Source organism: Cucurbita moschata, unplaced genomic scaffold, assembly GCF_002738365.1.
Source record: "Cucurbita moschata cultivar Rifu unplaced genomic scaffold, Cmos_1.0 Cmo_Scf00010, whole genome shotgun sequence".
NCBI lineage: Eukaryota > Viridiplantae > Streptophyta > Magnoliopsida > Cucurbitales > Cucurbitaceae > Cucurbita > Cucurbita moschata.
In genome coordinates, this window is record NW_019268526.1 from 3,878,975 (window position 1) to 3,895,262 (window position 16,288).

The window sequence follows — 16,288 nt, forward strand, 5'->3', positions numbered from 1 at the left end:
TAGGGAGGAGAAGATTCCATCGGTTGAAGAGGAACCTAGGGAGGAGAACGAGAAGGATTATAGAGTAAAAATATGAGATCCCACATCAATTGGGTAGGAGAACGAACATCGATTGGGTAGGAGAACGAACCCTCTAGTTGAGGAGAAACCGTGTGAAGAATTATAAAGTGAAAATGTGATATTTCGCATCGATTGGAGAGTAGAACGAAGGATTCTTTATAAAGGTATGCATTTTAAAAAAACGTTGAAGGATTCTTTATAAGGGTGTGGAAACGTCTTCCTAGCAAACGCTAAAACGTTGAGAGGAACCCAAAAAATTCAAAGAAGACAATATCTCCTAGCGAATCACGTAAAAAAGGGGTCCAAGAGCAATGATATATTCCATTAGTGCAATGATAAAATTTCTGGAAAATCCTCAAGTTGCCATGCATTGAAGGCCGATAGAGTTCTCATTCGTTATATACAAAACATACGTTACTAATAACATTTATCAAAATACACACAAGGAATCATCAACATGTCCTTTTACCTCCTGCGTTCACAAAACAAATATTAACTTAACACAACTTTTTAAGCATCCAATGAACGAACTTCCTGGAAATCTTTCAAAAAAAAAAAAAAAAAAAACTGCTATAAATAACCGCACATTGAAGATGATGCCTCTACTAAAATTCAGAAGTCGAATTCCCCAGTTGCCTGCCAAACAAACAAACCAAGCTTCCATGAAAACCGAATTCGGTTAATATCTATCGAACTTATAGTTTTGGAGGGGAAACTTCACCTTGTTGAAGAGAATGTCCTTGTTGTTAATGTGCATAATTCCATCCTTGAGTGTACATTTCCACCTACTCTTCGTACGAGTAACCTAGGACGTTGAAATTATGATATGGCAAGTATTAGGTGCGTTATATTCTAAAAATATGAACTGTGTGTGTGCGCGCGCGTATGGCACGATGGATCCTGAAAGGCTCTAGCATGTACTGCAACTGCACCTACCAACCATGAAGTAAAGAAAGTACCTTATCAAACTGAGCTAAAACTAAATGCTGTGTGCTCACTTCCTCTCCCTGATCCACATCATCCAAATCGTCGTCGTCGTCGTCTTCGTTCAATGAAGGCTCGTCATCCTCCTCCTCCTCCCCAACATCATCCTGGGTGACTACAGCAGGAGTGCCAGCTGGTGGATCTGTCAAGTAAACATAACAGGCCCATATTAAAATTAAAGAGATTTTTTGTTTCAGCTTTAAATCCTTTCACCTTTCATCCTTGTTCTACCTTTTTTTTCTTTTTTCCCTTTCAAATGTTCGAATATGATCCTTGAAATACATAAGTTCAATCGCTTAATTTTGGTAACACATTACATGACAGATACCCAGCAAGCTCATGAAACATTACATATTAAAGGCAAAGCAAAAAATTGAACGAGAATGGCCAAAACAAACTTATGAAAATTTAGAGACCAAACCAAAGTACTTGCACACGAAAATTAAAAACTAAAATTGAATTTAAACATTTCCTTCAGGGTTTTTCTCTAACGTTAATAAAATTTAATCCTTATGATAAAATAGTCACAACCATGAAGACATCCTTAACAACATTTACCATTAGGTGCTGGTGTATTTGCTATGTTGTAGTCTTCATTAAAGACACCCTGGTAATTGTATATCTGCAGGGGATGTCAAAAATGTTGTTTAAGTTTTATGGAAAGATGAAACACAAATCAAACTGTGTATGGAGAACAGTAGGAAAATCATTTACGTTAATTATGATATGAAGAATACAAAAATTAAACCCAACAAACGCAAAGGATGAACGCAACAAAAACCAGAAGAAGAATCAAGCAATTAGTTGCCACTATAAAGTGTTCTATTTGACCATAAACATTGAGCTAAAACTCAGCAAAACCATAGAAAATGTGCAGATCCAGGAACATCTCTCTGTCATCAAACATGGAAGAGTGTGGGTACTTCCAAAGTACTGAAACGTACAGATCGATTGGGATTTAATCTATGAGTGCTATAATTTTGTTTCTTTACTTGATAACCAACTCGAGAGAACATTTATTAGCACCTTTAAGAAAAAGCAACAGAATTATTTGTTACTGTTTATTAGCTAAATACTTAAATAAGAATCTTAAAATTTATTCAAATTTCAACATTTATTAGCTCCACCAGGCTTTGTACTATCAAACACAGATATATGACTGTGAAGATCCTTATAAGAAGACGTGGAACAGATGCCTAACTTATACAAAAAGATGAAGAAAGGGTAATCAAAAGACAATGGCAGACAAGTAACCTTTTGAAGAATAGGCACCTTGCAAAAATCAAAACAAGTAAAAAGAAGCTTAAGATGTATAAAATTGCTGTTAATATCATATAAATATTTCACTGCTTTAATGATAGACGATTCTATAACTTTAAGGGGAAGAGAGAGAGAGAGCTAACATTGGGTGTCGAAAGCACATCATCGTAAGGATCAGGTATCGGTCCATCAAGTTGAGGAATCTTGAATAATGATCTTTCAATATGTGTCAATGTTGCACTCTTTGCAGAAGTGATAACGCCAGGTCTCCCATCTGAAGCATTGCATCCACTTATCTGTAAAAGCTTACCTTTAAGGAGCTTCAAAGACTGATCATACAAGCATAAGCATCATAAACTAAAACAATATTTAGTATGAGACTCATTGAAATATATATATACACATATTAACTTTAAAATATATGTTACAATAAATTAACTTTAAAATATATGTTACAATAAATTAACTTTAAAATATATGTTACGATAAATGTGTCCCTGTGCTGTCCTATCCTAGCTTCTTTTTTTTTTTTTTCTTTTTTCTTTTTTTAAAAGTTTTCATGAATGTCTGCAAAAATTTCCCATAAAACAGACACCTAGGAGGAGACGCTTGACCCCTAGGCCAATTCAAATGGCAACAATAATTGTTCTACCCATAAATTAGATATGAATCAAATAACCATTTCTAGCTCAATCCTAATGCTGAACCATCCTTTGACTTACCTTCCTAGATTATCTTGTAGGCTCTCAGAGTCTAGCCACCCAAAAAACAAATTGAGTTTTAAGAGAATATAAAGGTCAGAATTTATGGTCAAGAATATTACGAATCTAGAGGAATACTGAGTTTTTCAGATTTATCTCATAGATCAATAGCAACCTCCAATCCACATTACACATGCAAGGCAGCAGAAGCAACCTAGTGAATAAAGGTAGTCAATCTGTTAGCTAGATAAGGCAGTAAGGTTTGTTAAGGGATGACTAGAAGTTTATCACAGAGCACCCCTACGTAGGGGAGAATAAGTACCCAAGAGAATTGTTGGCAATTGTTGAGGGCACTGGAAAAACAAAATCGGAATCACCCCAAGGGAAACTTGAAAAAAAATAGAAGACACTGATATTGTTGTTACTGTTACTAAATCCGCAACTTGCACTCACCAATATTGTTTACGGAAATTTGACCTCTCCTTTGTCTTTTAGGGATCTATCATCCTCTATTCAAGAGGAAAACGACGGGTATCATCGCCTTTCTTAGTTTTGTTGTATTCTAGGGAGAAGGGATGTTCACATTTGGACTCCTATTCCATTCGAAGGTTTGTCTCATATATCTTTTTTTCTTTGTTTGGTTGGTCCCTCTCCCTCCTGTGGTTATGTTTTGCTTCATTGTAGAAGGTGAAAATACCCAATAAGGTTAAGTTTTTTGTCTAGCAGGTTCTCCAAGAAAGAGCTAACACCTTGAACCAGGTTTTGAGGAAGGTGCCCATTTTGTTTGGGTCGTTGTGTTGCATTCTTTGCAAGAAGACGATAGAGAAACTTGATCGTATTCTTTGGAGTTGTGATTTAGCTCACACCGCTTGGAGATTTTTTTTGGAGGAGTTTTGTTTATCCTTGGCTAGACATAGGGATGCAAAGGGACGATCAAGGTTCCTTCTCCACCCTCTCTTTCATGAGAAGAGAATGCTCTCGAAGCGAACCAGGGGGAAGAGGAATACCATAATTTTTAAAGGGCTTGAGAGGTCTCGTAGTGCGTTCGGGCCCTTGTTAGGTTCAACATCTCTCTTTGGGCTTCAGTAGTGAAGCATTTTTTAATTACTCTTTACCTCTTGCTTTACTTGAAAAAGAAAGAGAAAAAATAATAATAATAGAACTATGAACTGAAATTATGTGAAAGAAAATTGGCATACAAGTCCAAGACTGAAAAGAATCTCCTAAAATACTGACAGGTAAGAAAACAAAACCTCAATCTCAAATACACTGTTGGCAGCATCTCCAGCTCCATCTTGCTGCGGGATAAACCCATTGGTCTGGTACTGGGAAGCAAAACCATCACGCTTTCGCTTCCCAGAGTTCATCATGAAAAAGTCCTGAGAATTGTTTCCCTAAGTTAAAATATGATACTGAAGTTTCGAGCCAATAGAGCATGGCAGCAAGGACTAGAGTAATTCAAAATCGGAAGCAGATGAAATTCACAGTAGAGTTTTGGGGTTCACATCAGGCAACAATCTTTTTCTGATGGAAGCATGAATCAAGAAAGAGGTTACCTGTGTAAGGGCTGGGTGAGGAACTCCCCTGTCTGCTTCATCACGCCCCTCCACATATGCTACAAAAATGAAATCAATAAAAATTACAACAGAATAATTGGTGCGAAATTTTTTAACTATTTCAACACTAGACTCACCAATATTAACGTCTACAGGAGCTTTTTGACCCATCCAAGAGGGTGGTTGCTGAAAGAAGAATGTAACGTCTATCAAAACCCCAATTAACGGCATGTTCAACTATCAACAGCATACTTTAAAATATCGATGGTAAGAATCATAAACATGCCATTCTTCAACTTAAAATCAGGTCAACGGCCACCAAGACTACATATAAACCCTTCCTTTTATCAAAGAAATAAAGGTGAAAAACCTATGTAAATCATGAAAGTATGGAGTGGGTAAACTGCAGGGAATGAGAAAGTGTAAGGATTAATTGTAGCATCAAAATCAAGCAGTAATTACCATAAATTGGGTTGGCCTTCCAGATCGGACATCGACATTACTAGCGCTACCTCCAGGAGTGGTAACAGCTGGAGAAGCATCAGTACCAGATGCAGAGTGGTCGCTGGGTCCAGTAGGAACATTATACATCGCGTTGTCAGCAGTTCCCGGTAAAGGGGTTTGAATTGGAGTTTGTAGTGGCGTCTACAATTACCAAAATCGCTTCGATTATTAATTATGAACTTCGGAAATCATTTAATAGAGAGGATAAGAGAAGTACTCACCGGCGGGAAGAGTAAATCAGCTGTAGGAGTTTCGTACTCTTCAGTTCCCTCATACGGAACATTGAGATCGTGAACCGGAGTTATTGGACCACCGGGTGTGGGCTTCGACGGTGCAGACCTCTCTATGGGACCGTTCACTGCACCCGCTTGCATCATTTTCGCCTCCCACATCTAAAAAGTTCCAACAAAGAAAACAATCAGCCTAACCACAGCTTAAATCAACTTCAAAACCTCAAAACCCTAGAATGAAATGGATCAAACTCAGAAAGAAATCACCGAAAAAATTCAATCGATTCCTTCAAATAGATTGAAATAGAAACCAAACATTCATTCACTATCGAAGCTAAGAGTATCAAGCAAGGAAGAATAACAAGATTTTCAAGATAGGAGATCAATAATTACTCCTTGAAGCTCCTTGAGAACGTCCTCTCCAGGACCATTATCAGTGAACTCGTCGCGAAGCTTGTTGACAACATCTTCAATGACATTGATGTAGATAGAGCTGGTCGAAATCGCCATAACGGATCCGCTTCGCCCTGTCTACCTCCGATTCCCTCCACTAGCGAAACCCAGAATCGAGTCTTCGAGAAAACTCAAGGAAGAAGAAGATCCATACAATCCGTATAAGCTTCTAGGATTTGTAGAGTTGTGTGAAGTAAAAGGGCAGAGGGGGCGATAAAGAGGGGCGACGGGAATAGAGAGAGAGAGAGAGGAGAGGGAAAGAAGGGTAAGAGAGAAAGGGAAAGGGGAGAAAGGCGGACAAGAAAAGGAGAATAAAGAGTGGAATATAAATAGGTTTGCATCCGATTATAATGCACGAATCCACGTGGCGAAATATGCTTGAGCCTCATTATTTTCCCGGTTTTTTTACGGTCTGGCTGGCTCGATCCATGTCTGCATTTTGGGCAACGAAATTGATATATATATATATATATATTGTATGTATATATATATGTATATATGTATGTATGTATATATATACATATGTAAATTAGGCTTCTTATAAATATTATAAATATTATTATCATATATATATAACACATATATGATATATGATGGAAATATTTAAATTAATGTTAAATTTTGATCTTATTTGTAAATATTATATTAGATTTTTGTTTGCATTTTTTTTAATAAAAAGTATATTATAAAGTGAAAATTATATATAAAAAAAATGTTTATTCAAAATAACCATCTTACAAAATAGAAATAAAAATTCAGAAGGAAAATTTGATCCCGTGCATTCTCCCCGAAAAATCTCTCCTTTAGTTTCCAGAAAAATAAATGAGAAATTAGCCATATGAAAAATGAAATTTGAGAAGAGACCGAGACAGAAGGGAGAAGGTTTTCCATCCCTAAGCTGCCGTAAAAATCTCTTGAATCAACGGTAAAAAGAGAAAGCGTGATTTAAATTATAGGACCTTAATTTATAAAACGAGATGCATAAATGAATTTTTTTTTTCACATCAGAAATGGAAATTTATTTTTTTTATAATTTTTCAATTAAATATCTATTATTGACTAAAAAATTAGAGTTTTGAACTTCTCTCTCTCGTTCTCGTTCACTTCAATTTTATTCCGTTTGGTTTCTTTTTTTTTTTTTTTTTTAAGGATGTGGGGACTATTTGTGTACTGCTCGAATCCAATTCCTAGTCATGGATATCTGAGAAACCCAAAGGCGAACAGAGACCAAATACTGACCAACGTGGTCAGGTCAACGTCTCTTCTCCAAATGGCTGCGATCATAAAGAATCAATTGTGAATAGTATGATATTGTCCAACTTATCTCAATTTATCATTTTTTCTCGTACATAGATATTAAAATCAAATCTCTTAAATTGAATTAAATTTCATGTAAGAGCATATATTCATGTAATAGCCAAGCCCACTACAGATAGATATTGTCTACCTTAACTTTACAGTTTTGAAACGCGTCTATTAGAGAGAGAGGTTTCCACACCCTTACAATAAATATTTCATTCACCTCTTCGACCAACTTAAGATCTCACATATTTTTTTATTATCCACAAACAAAAATCACAACTTGAGTTCCTTATGAACCAATGAGCTAAATAGACAGTTCAGAACAGAGTATAAGAAGAAGACAGATACAAACAGCCACAATTTCAAGATGTTACAAAGTTTTCTATATATATATATATATGTATATGTATATGTATATATAACAGAAGCAACTAAGACCCAGATGGTCATATACTGTAATTCAAACAAATGATAAAAACTCAGGAAGGAACCAGCAGAAGGATATCACCAAGAACAGAGAACAATAATAAATAAACACTCCGATCCTGCTCCAATTCCCTAATCTCCACCGCCTCCGCCACCTCCCTCACCGCCATGGACATGAGTGCTGCCACCATCATCCTCATCAACGGCATCCATGGTCACCGCCGTGACCGCAATGGCAGCCACAGCGGCGGCGGCGCTGCCTGCTGCACTTGCATCACCTGTGTTTCCATTTCCACTACTATCACTACTAGAGGAATGCTTACCTTCTTTGGCACCAGATTTGCGGCGAGAAGGCTTTGATTTGGAAGATTTCTCCGATCCTCCATCAACTTTGTGGCTGTTCTTATGGCGAGGAATACAGAAACAGATCTTTGAGGACTCCATTGTTGAGCTTCCTTCCCTGCTTATGTCTTCCTCATGAGTTCCTTTATCCAACCTGTAGAAAGCTTTGTAAATAAGTGTCAATAAATATCTAAACATCCCTTTCCTTTTCCCTTCTTTACTCTGAAGTTGTTTGTAGGGGAAATTTTCCAATTGGTGCAATCCAGCTAGCTTAAGGGACACAATAATAGCTCTGAGAATAACTTTTGTGATTTGTCCTCATATTTTGATGATTGAGAGCTTGAAACGAGTGTAACTGTAACGGCCCAGATCCACCGCTAGTAGATATTGTCTTCTTTGGGCTTTCCCTTTCGGGCTTCCCCTTAAGGCTTTAAAACGTGTCTGCTAGAGAAAGATTTCCACACCCTTATAAATGGTAGTTTGTTCTCCTCCCCAACCAATGTGGGACATCACAGTAACACTATAGCTGAAAAAAAAAAAAACAGGGAAAAAAGAGGTGAGTTTCTGATCCATATTTGTAACTTAGAGAATTTAGTAAGCATATTTCAAAAGAAAAGTAATATTGAATATTGAATCTACAATAATTTGATCCAGCCATGATCCAATAAAAAAGTTGATTGTGTCTCCTATCAAATCTATCTAGTGTTCATTTAATAGATCTTAAAGATTCAATTAGTTTTAAAGGCAATAAATCCTTGGAATAGAACCGTGTGAAACATTAAAAGAATGATCTACTGAATTCAATGAAAAAAAGAAAAGAAAAGGAATATGAACGTACTTTGGTTGTGAGATCCCACGTCGGTTGGAGAGAGTAACGAAACATTTCTTATAAAGATGTGAAAACCTCTCTCGAGCAGATGGGTTTTAAAACCATGAGACTGACGGTGATACGTACGGGCCAAAGCGGACAATATCGGTGGGTCTTGGTTGTTACAAACGGTATCAGAGCCAGTCACTAGTTGGTGTGCCAGCGAGGACGCTAGGCCCCAAAAGGGAGTGGATTGCGAGATCCCACATCGGTTGGAGAGGGAAACGAACATTCCTTATAAGGGTGACACACAAGTTTTAAAACTGTGAGGCTGACGACGATACGTAACGAACTAAAGCGAATAATATCTACTAGAGGTGGGTTTGGGCTGTTACAGCCATACTCGGTACGAGAGAAAGAGATTGAGGATCTTACAGGCGTGTAAGCCCGTTATATGCCTGTGTAGTCTGCTGGAGTTGCGTTGACAGCTCCAATGCTTCTGCTGATAGCGACTCTGCTCTGTTCTGTTCTTTTGCAAGTTGGCGCTTGAACAAAATTATAAGAAGATCAAATCATTAGTATAATGAATTACTTAGAAGTATGAAGAAAGAAAGCAAGGTAACAGATTAAAGCTGAAAGTTCCTATAGAAGAAATAACAAGTTCGACATAATCAATAATCACTTAAACTAACATACGGCTAAATATTCAACATCCTGAAAGGACTTCCAACTTCATTGAGACTTCATCATATATGTGCAGAGAAATGCCTCCTAAGCAAGAGACTAACCTTGAAGGAGAGAAGTTCAGCTGTTAATGGAGGCATCTAGGTGTCAGCTGCCACATCTCTATATGACACCGGTAGACTATTCGCGTGTTTTGTTCTTGTGAGATTCCAATTCGATTGGAGAGAGGAACTAAGAATTCCTTATAAAGGCGGGGAAACTTGTTTCTAATAGACCGTTTTAAAAAATGTTGAAGGGAGGCCTGAAAGGAAAAGCCCAAAGAGAATAATATCGGTTAGCGATGGGCTTGAGCTACAAATGGTATCAAAGCTAGAGACCGGGCAGTGCGCTAGCGAGGACACTAAGCCCCCTAGATTCCACATCGATTGGAGAAAGGAACTAAGCATTCCCTATACATTGGTTGAAAAGGGGAACGAAACATTCTTTATAAGGTGGAAACCTCTCCCCTGCAGACGTGTTTTGAGGGGAAGTTCGAAAGGGAAAGTCCAAACGATGGGTTTGGACTGCAACAGATCCTCAAGTGAAAGCCTAAAGAAGGCAATATCTGTTAGCAATGGCTTGGGCTGCAACAGTTCCTCCTGTACTAATTTATCTAGACTGCATATACTTGGGCAACAACTGCTGCATCTTTCTCCATGGCTACATCTTTGAGAGCTTTAAACATGGTACAGTGTTCGTCTCCTAAAACATTTTGGTAATGTTGAAATCAGACTGAAATATCAAATTCTGAAGAATCCTGTTTATTATACAAATTCTCTATTGTATGAAATCGGACAGCAATTGCAACAATTGACCATTAATCATTCATGCCGCATTTTCCCAACTATAGATGAATTTTATCAAAACAAGAGCCTAAGTAAAAATACATAAGAAACGGTTGAAGATGAAGTCTAAGAATCAGTATCAGAATTTCAAGATACAAGAACATGACCGAGAAAGTTAATAATACAAAAGAAGTTTCTAACTCCTAAACATCAAGCAAGCGGAAGGTTCGGCGTGGCGGGAAAAAAAAAACATGATCCTACCTCTGAGAATCGACTTCCGCTCTCTGATTTTCTAACGCCAGAAGTTTCTGTTCCAATAAAACCAAATTACATCCACAACCAATAATCCCAACATTAATTCCATACGAATCAACAATAACAAACCATTTGATTTGGAGGCTGCGCCCAGATCTGGTCCGGAAGAAGCTTTTCTCAATCTCTCGGCCGCTCTCTTTTGCCGAATTTCACAAACACACTGAAGGCATTATGGTGCGCAAGAATGCGAACAAGCAAAAAGTTCTTAGCGTTCGTCGACCTAGAGATGCGTGGTGAGCGTCCATGGCAAATTACGAGAAATGAACAAGAAAACGATCTCGTGATTCCAAAGTCTTTATTATATAAACTTAAAGGAGGCCCATCATCAATAAGGTCTGGGTGGTGTAGTTGGTTATCACGCTAGTCTCACACACTAGAGGTCCCCGGTTCGAACCCGGGCTCAGACAATCTTCTTTTTTTTCTCATTTTCTTCCTCGTTTTTCTTGGATCCCAATAAAAAATATATTCGAATATAATACGGTTAATTACTAATTACTATTCTTTTAGATCAATAATTAAAGGATAATTGACTTCTTTAACTTAATTAATAATGATTTGCATTTAATAAATTTGTCTTTTGTTTGATGTCTTTAATTTTTCAGTTAAAAAATTTACATAATAACACAATATCCTCATTTTTATTTTTATAGTTTTAATAAATATGTGAGCCATAATAAGTGTCCAATGAAAATCACTAATAAATCACCAATATATCCAATATTTTTCAAATTAATGACTTTATTATTCGTCAAATCGAACGTTCAAATACCGACTTAAAAATTTAAATGACGGAATTGTTAGAATCGCACAACAACACACACTCGATCTAAATGAATACAAACAGATCTCCTGGAATTGTTAGGATTGCACAACAACACAGTTAAAGATGAATACAAACAGATCTCCTGGAACGTTCGTCAAATCGAACGTTCAAATACCGACTTAAAAATTTAAATGACGGAATTGTTAGAATCGCACAACAACACACACTCGATCTAAATGAATACAAACAGATCTCCTAGAATTGTTAGGATTGCACAACAACACAGTTAAAGATGAATACAAAAGAACCCTAGCTAAAAGATTTGTATGTATAAGAGAATATAGAATAGTATATATATATATATAGTTTACGGCTGATATAACTCTTTGCTAAGCTATAAGTAGTAACTACTCATAAAACTTATAACTTTACTTTTTGTTTTTCACTTATTTCCTCCACAAATTTTGGATTATATCTGTTAAATTGCTTAAAATATATATATATCAATGCTGTTTAGTACAAAATAAGGCAGCCAGTCACAAACACATAGAACTCAGTAATCCCAACTGTTTCATATCTGTTTAATTGCTAAGCCAACAAACGTAAGAATTTCTGAACATGAGTTGCAGATGAAGAACAAATACAAATCAAATTCCTCAAGGGAATTGTTATATGAATGGGTTAGTAAAGGAATTAAGGAACAAATTTGGAAACGGTTGAAAATAACTAACAACAGATCAATTATGACAAAGAGGGGTAAGAGAAACCTTTGATGCGAATTATCAGTTCTGTCTTTCTGAATCTGCTCAAGAAGAACAGCAACTCTTTCTGTTCGAGTCTCCGGTGGTATCGGAAACGTCAATGGTGGTTCCTTGACTGGGACGGGCGACACTAGCAGCCGCTGCTTCCTTGGCTGCCAATGCCTTTTTGCTGATGATATGGTAGATCTCTGTCAAGATGGTTTGGAATGCCTTGTCGATATTAGTGGCATCCAAGGCTGATGTCTCGATGAAGGAAAGGCCTTCCTTCTCTGCCATGCTCTGCCCATCATCCTCTGAGACAGATCTAAGATGACTAAGGTCAGATTTGTTTCCAATCATCACAATCACGATGTTGGAGTCTGCATGATCTCTCAGCTCCCGTAGCCATCTTTGTACATTCTCAAACGTCGGTCTCTTTGTCAGATCGTAGACTAGGAGAGCACCAACGGCTCCCCTATAATAAGCACTCGTAATCGCTCGGTATCGCTCCTGACCTGCTGTGTCCCAGATCTGTGCCTTGACTGTCTTCCCTTCTACCTGTATATCAATAATATTGGCTAAAATCAGATGGCTAACATTTCAACTACTAAGAGTATAGAACTCTGAAATGGAAAATGCATCAGGCTGAATAATATTTGCCCAATTCAGTGATATCGTCAATGAGGGGAACCCTCCATCTCATTGGCCTTCCTTTCTTATAACAGAATTTTGGGTCTAGGACAAACAAGAAAAGGTGGGACTGGATTCGGAATGCTTGAATACAGGATAACTTTGGTTTGAGACTGAGATCCCGCATCGGTTGGAGGGGAACGAAGCATTCCAAGGGTGTGGAAACCTCTCCCTAGTAGACACGTTTTAAAACCGTGAGGCTGACAGCGATACGTAACGGTCCAAAACGGACAATATCTACTAGTGGTGGACTTTAGCTTTGGTTTGAGACTGAGATCCCGCATCGGTTGAAGGGGAACGAAGCATTCCTTATAAGGGTGTGGAAACCTCTCCCTAGTAGATACATTTTACAATCGTGAGGCTGACGACGATACGTAACAGTCCAAAACGGACAATATCTACTCGTGGTGGACTTTAGCTATTACAGAGACCTCTATTTCCCACCTCCAGCTCCTTCAAAAATTTCAGAATCTTTGCTCCATTAACTCATAGCCTTTCACAAGAAAAAATGGCTATGTCTCAGCGAATATCTATTGGTTTGGCCATTATAGGATGGGCATACCCTAACTTCTCTATCTTTTAGTATAATAAACATGGGGTATGAGAATTTGAACATCCAATTTCAAAGAAAGAAGCAATTATTGTTGAGCTATGTTCAATGTTGACAGCATACCCAACTTTTCACAAGAAACTCATGGTTTTATCTACATTTGAATCAAATAAAGAGAACAATCCTTCAATAATACTTGCCATTATTGAGAACACTCTAAATTTTAAGAGCATGAACACTTGCAAAATTAGTGGAATACTATAAATTCGGGCAAAATAATTCTGCCAATTTCCTACTGCTCCAACTGCCCACAACCATATTTTAGAATAATTGAGCACACATGGCTTCATAGTTTCACAGTCTTCCATGGACACAGCTAAAAATCCAGATGGTTTGCTTGTTAGATGAGCAACACTATACTTATTTTCCATAAATCCAGCACCTATTCATTCAATTCTAAACGTTTGTAGCCTCAAGCAATAAAACAGCTACTTCGAAGCTTTACTCAAACCCTACATACAATGAATCCACTGCACTTCAACGATTGGAAGTAGAAACCAAGGCGGAAGCTACAAGTTAGAAATCATCCGAACCTAAATTTTTGAAATTCGTCGAGCACAAAAGGAAACTCATGCGATCAATCAGTAAATTGAAAAAATGATAACTAAACAACGCGCAAAATGAAAGGAAAAATCTCTGAGAGTTCAAACGATTGAGCTTCTACCTGGAGAGTCCTGGTCGAGAACTCAACACCAATGGTGGATTTGGACTCCAAGCAGAACTCATTTCTGGTAAATCTAGAAAGAATGTTGGACTTCCCGACGCCAGAATCCCCGATCAGAACAATCTTGAACAGATAGTCATACTCGTGGTCCACCTTATGAGCCATAGCCGTCTCCGCCTCAAATTTATCGAACAAACCTGATCCAAAAGTAAAAAATTCAGCAATTCACAATCCAAAACCGAAAGAATCACAAATCATATACAGTAGCTGAAACGAAAACTTGAAGAAGCAATGAAATCCCCAAAATGGGAACTAAGAACTCAAACCTGTTGGCGAAGAAATGGAGATAACTAGATTGGATTGGTCTGTAGGAAAGAAGTTCGACTACGAAGACTGCGACGGAAGAATCGAAGGAAGAAAGCAGAGAGAATTAAGGAGGGAAGTTTCAGGCAGAACAGGGAAGATTGATGGAGTTGTGGTCTGTGGCGAGAGCGAGCCAAAAAGGTGGTGAAGAAAATAAATAAATAAATAAATTTAATAAATACGTAAATTCTTTTTATTTTCGTATTTTTTAAAATTACTTAATAAAATTTTTAAGCTGAAATATTTAATATCTAAGTGGATTTATTAGACCTATAATTAAAAATTTATGAATTAATTATATATTTTTCATTAAATTTAAGTTTTAAAAATGTTTAGTAAGTCATTCAAATTACGTGAGACGGACGTTTTACAAAATTAACCAATAATTAATTATGAAATTGAATTTATTTATTAGTTTATTTGAATTAAAAATTAAATAACATGTAAAAAAATAATTTATTTGTAGTAAAAAAATAATTAAAATACTAATTTTATCACTTATTATTTATATTATTATTGGAGATTAAAAAATAGGTTGAAAACGACGACGTGCCGCGAGGCTGGCGGAATCTTTGTGTTGTCGTGGGTGGGGGGAGTTGAGATTTAGCGCTTAGGGCAGCCAGCGAATTTGGGCTGGCAGAGGCTCTGTGGGCCGTGGGCGTCGACGTTGAAGCGACGTCGTTTTGAACTTTATATTCAATTCACGCGCTGTCTGGTTACCAAGAATTCCATTAAATTAGAGACAAAAATAAAAAAATAAAAAAATTCATACACTAATTTTCAATTTAATCCGTATATTTTTAAATTATTTACTAATATTTTAGCTAAATTTTATTATATTTTTATGTTAGGAATTAATTACAAATATTTAATGTGAAAATTAGGCCTCGATTAATTTTTTAATTAACTGAAATTATAGTGAATTTAATCTAAAATTATAATTTGACTAATTTTTATTCAGTTTTTATTTTTCATTTATAAGTTTAAGGATTGTGAAGTAAATGATTTAATGGGCCGGCCCAATAATATACGGCCCAACAATGTATTTTTAGCTTCCACTCACAAAAGCAGACCCAATGTTTATTTAAAATTATTTTGAAGTATTATAGATAACTTACTTTTACTTTTTAATAAATAAAAAACATGTTTTCCAATTAAAAAAAAGGAAGAGCGTTAAACAAGGAAGTGCGGGATGGGCTGTCGTGTCGGGTAGCTAAAAAAAAAACTTTTTTCTTTTCATTAAAAAAAACCCCTTATTTTTATATTTAAATAAACAAAATATAATTTCCATTCTTTTATCACTTTTTTTTTGACAGATGGGGACGGGATTTTATTCTTCGCCTCCCCCACTTAATATAAATATATTTTTCAACATTTTTTAATTAATTTTGAGACCTTAATTATAATATTTAAATTAAATTAAAAATATATTATATTATTAAAATTTAAATTATTAGAAATGAGGTTGGTAAAATAATATATATTTGGTGATGGAATATACATATTTGTTATAAAATAAATTTATAATTTTTTTAATAAAAATTATATTGAAAAATAAAAAAGTTTAAAATAATTTTTTTGTGCAACAAGAGAAAATGACCAGTCAATTGGCAAATGATATCCCGCCACGTGGATCCCAAAGTTTAGTGTCCAAATGCTACAATTCGTTAAATCATTCCATCACTTGAAAAAGAAATGTATCCGTTTTTAAGGACAACCGGAATCCTTTAAAAGCTTATTTACATTATAAATTTGGGTTATATTCTTTTAATTTTTTTAAAAATATTTAATAGGAAACGTCATTTTTAATTTTGTGTTTATACGTAAATTTAAAATTTTAAAGGTTAAAATTGTAATTTAACTTAATTATTAATTATTAAATTTTTATTTTTGTAACTTAAAAACATTATTTGCACCCATATGTTTTTTTTTTTTCAAAACTAAATCAAAATTTTGAAACTAAAATAATAATTTTTTTTTTTTTTTTTTTTTTTAAAAAAATATGAAAA

At 35.9% G+C, this 16,288-nt stretch overlaps 2 protein-coding genes, 1 long non-coding RNA gene and 1 other non-coding gene across 5 annotated transcripts; 1 reads left to right on the forward strand and 3 right to left on the reverse strand.

Annotated features, from left to right (window-relative positions):
- Window positions 1-401: 401 nt before the first annotated feature.
- On the reverse strand, window positions 402-6,099 carry LOC111448672 (transcription initiation factor IIA subunit 1-like). Of its 2 annotated transcripts, XM_023088354.1 has the most exons (12): window positions 5,689-6,099; window positions 5,287-5,457; window positions 5,024-5,206; window positions 4,699-4,747; window positions 4,562-4,620; window positions 4,259-4,384; window positions 2,448-2,633; window positions 1,603-1,666; window positions 1,020-1,186; window positions 782-865; window positions 647-696; window positions 402-532 (listed from the first exon to the last, which is right to left on the reverse strand). In XM_023088354.1, the coding sequence occupies exons 1-11, from the start codon at window positions 5,803-5,805 to the stop codon at window positions 673-675; spliced, it is 1,230 nt and encodes a 409-aa protein (XP_022944122.1). In that variant the 5' UTR covers window positions 5,806-6,099; the 3' UTR covers window positions 402-532; window positions 647-672. The 2 variants fall into 2 exon arrangements, with proteins under 2 accessions (XP_022944122.1, XP_022944123.1); XM_023088355.1 differs by having other exon boundaries at window positions 402-696; window positions 2,448-2,600; window positions 5,689-6,086.
- A 3,855-nt stretch (window positions 6,100-9,954) lies between these two features.
- On the reverse strand, window positions 9,955-10,683 carry LOC111448730. The gene is made up of 3 exons (XR_002711474.1): window positions 10,519-10,683; window positions 10,396-10,442; window positions 9,955-10,051 (listed from the first exon to the last, which is right to left on the reverse strand). It is a non-coding gene; the product is annotated as an uncharacterized LOC111448730 (long non-coding RNA).
- A 99-nt stretch (window positions 10,684-10,782) lies between these two features.
- Window positions 10,783-10,856, forward strand: TRNAV-CAC. Its single transcript has one exon. It is a non-coding gene; the product is annotated as a tRNA-Val (tRNA).
- A 905-nt stretch (window positions 10,857-11,761) lies between these two features.
- LOC111448729 (ras-related protein Rab11C-like) lies at window positions 11,762-14,412 on the reverse strand. The gene is made up of 3 exons (XM_023088446.1): window positions 14,243-14,412; window positions 13,917-14,113; window positions 11,762-12,510 (listed from the first exon to the last, which is right to left on the reverse strand). The coding sequence occupies exons 2-3, from the start codon at window positions 14,079-14,081 to the stop codon at window positions 12,019-12,021; spliced, it is 657 nt and encodes a 218-aa protein (XP_022944214.1). The 5' UTR covers window positions 14,082-14,113; window positions 14,243-14,412; the 3' UTR covers window positions 11,762-12,018.
- Window positions 14,413-16,288: the final 1,876 nt, after the last annotated feature.

Coding starts and splice junctions, on each gene's coding strand:
- LOC111448672 (XM_023088354.1), bottom strand. CDS start 5,805: ATGGCGATTTCGACCAGCTCTATCTACATCAATGTCATTGAAGATGTT. Junction 4,621..4,698: donor TCCTGTAGACGTTAATATTG/GTGAGTCTAGTG, acceptor TCATTTTTGTAG/CATATGTGGAGGGGCGTGAT. Junction 4,385..4,561: donor CTCACCCAGCCCTTACACAG/GTAACCTCTTTC, acceptor AACAATTCTCAG/GACTTTTTCATGATGAACTC.
- LOC111448729 (XM_023088446.1), bottom strand. CDS start 14,081: ATGGCTCATAAGGTGGACCACGAGTATGACTATCTGTTCAAGATTGTT. Junction 12,511..13,916: donor TCTCGACCAGGACTCTCCAG/GTAGAAGCTCAA, acceptor ATTGATATACAG/GTAGAAGGGAAGACAGTCAA.